Source organism: Teleopsis dalmanni, chromosome 1 (genome assembly GCF_002237135.1).
Source record: "Teleopsis dalmanni isolate 2A chromosome 1, ASM223713v2, whole genome shotgun sequence".
Lineage (NCBI taxonomy): Eukaryota > Metazoa > Arthropoda > Insecta > Diptera > Diopsidae > Teleopsis > Teleopsis dalmanni.
Window position 1 is genome coordinate 38483736 of NC_051846.1, and position 5486 is coordinate 38489221.

Sequence of the window (5486 nt, forward strand, 5' to 3'; positions counted from 1 at the left end):
AATGGATTAAAATTACAAAACTGAGGTTTCAAAGAATTAAACTTGGATACAAATATACAGATAAACATTTTCAACTGAAGCACTTTCCCTTTAAATTCCTTCCTTCTTGCTCAAAAGGATAGATTTTACAATTCTTTCTAAAAATCATGCTGTTTTGAAAAATCCGCTGTTAGAAAATACTTCTTAAAGTTATGTCTCATCTGAAAACACGAGAAAGAGAGAGAGAGAGTAAGAGAGAGCGAAAAAAAGGGGAATAAAGAAGAAGAGGAAGGGGAAGTTTCAAAACTAATATATTGGCTTATCTATTTTGTGGTTTATAATTTAAAAAAGAATTTTCTCGGGTTTGATTTGTTCACCATGCTTCTGTTTCGATACATTGTTTGATATTAAGTATGTAATACATCATTATTACCAAACATGCAAATGTTATCTGTAGACATTTTACAATACTACAATTAGCCAGTAAAAAAATATTTTAGTTCACAAACTTAAGGGCTTTTTAAATACGTTGAGTAAATCTCATATATATAATGTACTGTACTATATTTAATAATAATATTATAAACATCGTATATACAATGTCTTTAGTTTTAAACTTTAAAAGTATTATTGTCAAAATATATTTAAATTATTTTTGAACTTAGTAGGTTTTGTATTTTTTGAGTAATAAATTTAACAATTATATTTCAAATTAAAAAAATTTTATTACACATAAGTTTTGAAATAATTCACTACTTGAGACTTTTATTCCTGTATTTTCTGTAATAATTTTTATTAGCAATCAAGTCTAAAATATGGATATCGAATGTACAATATGCCGTGCAGAAATGAAGAATTCTACAACTTTACCATGCACCCATAACTATTGCAAAGCATGTATCGAAATATTTGTGAGCTATCTACAACAAAAGGGCCGGACTCCATTTTGTCCAGACTGCAGAAACTTGTTTAAAGTGACTCCCGTAATTATTTCTGTTTCAGAAAATATTTTTGATATCTAAATTTTCTTTATATATATTTATTATTATTTTGCATTCAGGAAGGTTATACGGCTTTAACTGATCACGAAATTAAAGATATGTCCGATGACGAAGACTTTGTTTTCTATTCAGATGAGGAAGATATAGACGTCCATGCTTAATTTATTACACATACATTGAATAAGTTAGCTTAACGGATTAACTAATTAGGGTATGACAAAGTTTAAACTATTCAAAAAATATATATTGCTATATATATAAAGTATATTTGAGAACCACCTATTTTCTTATTTTCAAAAAGTAATTTATTTCAACAATTTTTTTTTGAATATCGCTTTAAACTGAATAAAGACCTTTTTTCTTTTAATTTCAGGAGGGTGGTGGGTGTAGGGAACATTCCAACATGCAGCAGTAATATATACACATCTACTGTTATAATATATAGCCTTAAGCAAAACAAAATTAATCTATAATGTTGCTCTTATACTTATCTAGTCTTAAGTTTTAATCGCAATTTCATGGATTAGGCCTAAAGGGGACACCATGTAAAAAAAAACGCTCCATGCATTCTACCTCAAAGGTGGTGTGGAAATGAATGCCTTTAATATATTATTAAAATTAAAAAAATTAATAATTAGCGCAATTAGAAGCAATTAATTTTCAAAATATTTTTTTTAAAAAATTACTTTTTATGACATTGGCAATATAATGAACGAACTCGATTTCATTTAGTAATTTTTGTGTAATATATATATATATTTATTAAAAAGTTACTACTGTGATCTTCTCACAACTGTTTAATTTCAACCAAAACATTACAATATACGTATCGCATGATTGACTGTCACTTCTGTACGAGAAACTTGGGCCTGAGTCCCGAGATAACCTTTTGGTCACAGTGAAATATATTTTTACTTATAGAGTTGTGAAAATATGGCTAAAAACTTTTTTGTGGACAGAGTCCATTGCCTAATTTAATTAGGTGCTACATAATTATTCTAATAGGAAATCTTCCCGATATTTACCAGGTAAAAGTACTTGTATATGAAATATACATAATAAAAGGGTTAAAAAGACAATAAAAACTGCTAATAATAAAGTATTATCTATTCTAGTAAACAGGTAGCTATTTAATCTCAATAATCACGGGCATAAAAAACGGAAACTGAAAAAAATCTTACATATGAATTGCCTACTACGAATAAACTAACAATCATCAGGATATTTAAAGTATTCAGTGCCAACGGAACGGTTTGCGAAAGAAGATACAGTAAATTTTTTTATATTTATTTGTCACACTGCTTTAGCACAAAGTTACATCGATTACTAACTGTTTTAGCAGGCTTGAACCAACTCTGAAGCCTTAAGACTAACTGCGCGGTTTATTTGGCATAATGTAAACATCTTCCGCGGATTTGATGTCTGATGTCTGTACTCAGATTAATCGCTGGCTTTTTGAATGCAGATTCTGCCGTTAACTATCAACTTTTAATAATACAACTAAAAAATATCATTATCTATAGATTCTATTAAATGTAGAGTATGGATTTTACCGACCTTAACTGCCATTACCAGACAATTACTCCAGTATCTATAAACTCCTTTCATTGAGCAGAATCTTATATTGAACTGATAAATATTTTAAGGCTTGTTAGATAACATACCTTATCAAAACCTATACCCTATACACGTATAGGGTATCTAATACTTTCCAACACATCTCAAAGATTATGATGTCCCTTCTAATAATAACAACTGGAGTTGTGGTTCGATTGTATTTCAGTCTTGTTAGTCATACCTAGTAAAAAATCATACCCTCTTGATGTTAGCCTAAGCAACTTTCCAATAAATCTTAAAGATTATGATGACTTTCACAATAAGAACAGCTGGAGTACAGGCGCACTATTGTAAAAAAACAGTAAACTGTAGGGACTTTAATATATAATCCTTAGATCATAAGATAACTTAAAAGATGCCATAACCTTTAGAAAAAGTTATGGTACTCAACAAAATTATGGTTAAAAATATGTTTTTCTGTGTACAGAACCGACTTTTTAATATAACCAAGATATTTGGATTTTAGGTTCAAGGACTGTGTGCACTAAAAAAAAGAGAAGGAAACAGAGAGAAGGAGGGAGGAAGCGGGAAGGTTAGGCGATGAGGAGAAACATAAAATGGTGTGTTCCGGAATGTTTATTTTTCATCTATGCATATATAGATATATAATCCTTAGATCATAAGATAACTTAAAAGATGCCATAACCTTTAGAAAAAGTTATGGTACTCAACAAAATTATGGTTAAAAATATGTTTTTCTGTGTACAGAACCGACTTTTTAATATACCATATTGGGTATTGGGTCTGAGACTGTTTTGCACTAAAAAAAATGTAAAATCGTGTGTTCCGGAATGTTTAATATTTCATATATTCATATATTTAGTTACTAAATAAAAGTAAGAAAATTTGGGTAATCATCACAAACGATAATAGAAACTTCATATTATTGAAATATATGATAAAATTATTTTTTATTACATCGATTATAAATATATATAAAGCAAAATTTGTTAATGACTAATAAGTCGGTATCAGTAAATTTGATATAATTTAGAATAAATTCTCAAATTTACATTCTTTAGTAGGATCCAAAAGATCGTTCTTATCAGAAGTCTCAAAATCAAAATCGACACGCCATTGACCTGTAGTTTGTACTTCTGCATAGATTTTATTGAGTTTAGCAGTATCCCGTATACATTTTCGTATTATTTCCTGTTCTTGTTTCTTCCCTTCCACACGTAATAATTCGTGTGCCAATTGATGAACCAAATCTAAGCGAAATTGCTTTAAGTTCCGGAATATAGCGTCCGTCAATTTTTCTAACGACGAGATCCAACTCTTGTACATATTAATTTCTAGTTCCACATTGTTTTCTGACAAAGTATTAACATCAGACAAACGTCTGCGATAAACACCATCTAAATAAGCGACTAGTTTAAATAAAGATCTTTTCTTACGGAAATAATTCGAAATATGTCCACAAATTGTAGGATTAATTTCCCCTTCACGTAAAGAGCATTCAGCATTGATAGAATTAAGAATCTCTTCACCAGCACAAGCAGAACTAAATTCCGGTTGATATTGACTTTTGCCCATAACACGATCAAGATCATTATTATCATCTAGACCGCAGATTTTTACTGTCTTATCTAAAAATATTCTTGTTAAAATTAGGTCTAATATGAATGAATTCACAGAAACAACCTTCTTCAGATAATTTAGTGGAATTGCATGTTTGAGGAGTCATACTAATTTTAAAACTTTCATTTACAGTATTGGTATTATCGAATTCAGCAAAGTTTTGATTAGTATTCAATACATTAAGAGTAGGAACAGAGTCTGAACTTTTGGCTTCGGAAGAATCACTCAAATTAAAGTCACTAATTAGCACTGCAGTAATGTTGTCTCCAATACTTTTATCTGTATTAAGACAACTGATACATTTGCTTAGAGGTCTTTCTTCAGATCTGTCACTTTCGAGATTTTCCGATGAGCTCTTTTTCGTTGTCATTTTGTTAAAATTTCTATAACTAATTAATTTCGGATAGAGTGTTTTTTGAAGGATCCAAGATAGTTCTAAACTTCATTAAAGAGAAAAATTTCGATGTTGGATTTTAATCTTTTTCTATATCTGAATGTAAAATTAAAAGTTATCATATTGAAATTTTTTTTAAAAAGACCATGTTACTGGGTTAGGTTATTAAAAATAATAGTATAAACATTTGCCTGTTTTCCGAATAAAAAAAAATCAATTAGATATAAAATAAGGTTTACAATATGTTTTCACAAGAAGTGTTGTAAAATTATGCTAAATGCTAGCACTATCTACAGTCATTTCTTTAATTAATTGTTACAGTTGGAAGTATACTTACTAGAGAAACTTATGCATTGGACATTTCCTTATCACTACTTGCTATTTTTATAATTAAAAAGAATATACCATATATGTAGTACTGGTTCCTAGACAGACAAGGCACTGTGATTGTGACTAATCTGGTGTTCTGCGATCTGAGTCTAACGGAATAGAAGACACTCCGCTGTTCGAATAACGACCAATATGTTAACTGTTGGTCAAATCTAAGAACCAAACAAAGGCAAGAACTACTGACCCAGCAATCTCGTCCTCGCGCAGATGAAAGTCGAACAAAGAATGTAACTAGAAGAAACTAGTAAAGGCCTTATTATGTAGTCTTGTGCACAATGTAACTATAAGAAACTACTAGAGACCATATTATGTAGCCTTGTGTATAACATTTATTTATAAAAAAACAAACAATTTAAAATTATTACCTCTTATCTATTAGTTAGTTAGTTAACTGAAGTGGAAGGAAGAACGAATCCTCCTCAGTTAACTAAGAAAACCATTTTGAATCCCCAATTCCTCGTAATAGTGGGTAGAAGAAGATCGAACTAGACTCAGCTAGAAGCATTTATAAAGGCGAAAGTCCG

At 29.8% G+C, this 5486-nt stretch overlaps 2 protein-coding genes across 2 annotated transcripts; one reads left to right on the plus strand and one right to left on the minus strand.

Annotated features, from left to right (window-relative positions):
* The first annotated feature begins 710 nt into the window (after positions 1–710).
* LOC119673242 (tripartite motif-containing protein 59-like) lies at positions 711–1520 on the plus strand. The gene is made up of 3 exons (XM_038084485.1): positions 711–962; positions 1040–1191; positions 1354–1520. Exons 1-2 carry the CDS (start codon positions 795–797, stop codon positions 1139–1141), a joined length of 270 nt encoding a protein of 89 aa, XP_037940413.1. The 5' UTR covers positions 711–794; the 3' UTR covers positions 1142–1191; positions 1354–1520.
* A 2003-nt stretch (positions 1521–3523) lies between these two features.
* On the minus strand, positions 3524–4657 carry LOC119669562. Its single transcript, XM_038079505.1, has 2 exons — positions 4242–4657; positions 3524–4186 (listed from the first exon to the last, which is right to left on the minus strand). The coding sequence occupies exons 1-2, from the start codon at positions 4546–4548 to the stop codon at positions 3588–3590; spliced, it is 906 nt and encodes a 301-aa protein (XP_037935433.1). The 5' UTR covers positions 4549–4657; the 3' UTR covers positions 3524–3587.
* Between the last annotated feature and the right edge of the window lie 829 nt (positions 4658–5486).

What these genes read in the sequence shown, in the direction of transcription:
- LOC119673242 (XM_038084485.1), top strand. Translation starts at nt 795, where the DNA reads ATGGATATCGAATGTACAATATGCCGTGCAGAAATGAAGAATTCTACA. An exon ending in ACTTGTTTAAAGTGACTCCC is followed by an intron (nt 963 to 1,039) that starts GTAATTATTTCT and finishes TTTTGCATTCAG; the next exon opens with GAAGGTTATACGGCTTTAAC.
- LOC119669562 (XM_038079505.1), bottom strand. Translation starts at nt 4,548, where the DNA reads ATGACAACGAAAAAGAGCTCATCGGAAAATCTCGAAAGTGACAGATCT. An exon ending in CACTAAATTATCTGAAGAAG is followed by an intron (nt 4,187 to 4,241) that starts GTTGTTTCTGTG and finishes GAATATTTTTAG; the next exon opens with ATAAGACAGTAAAAATCTGC.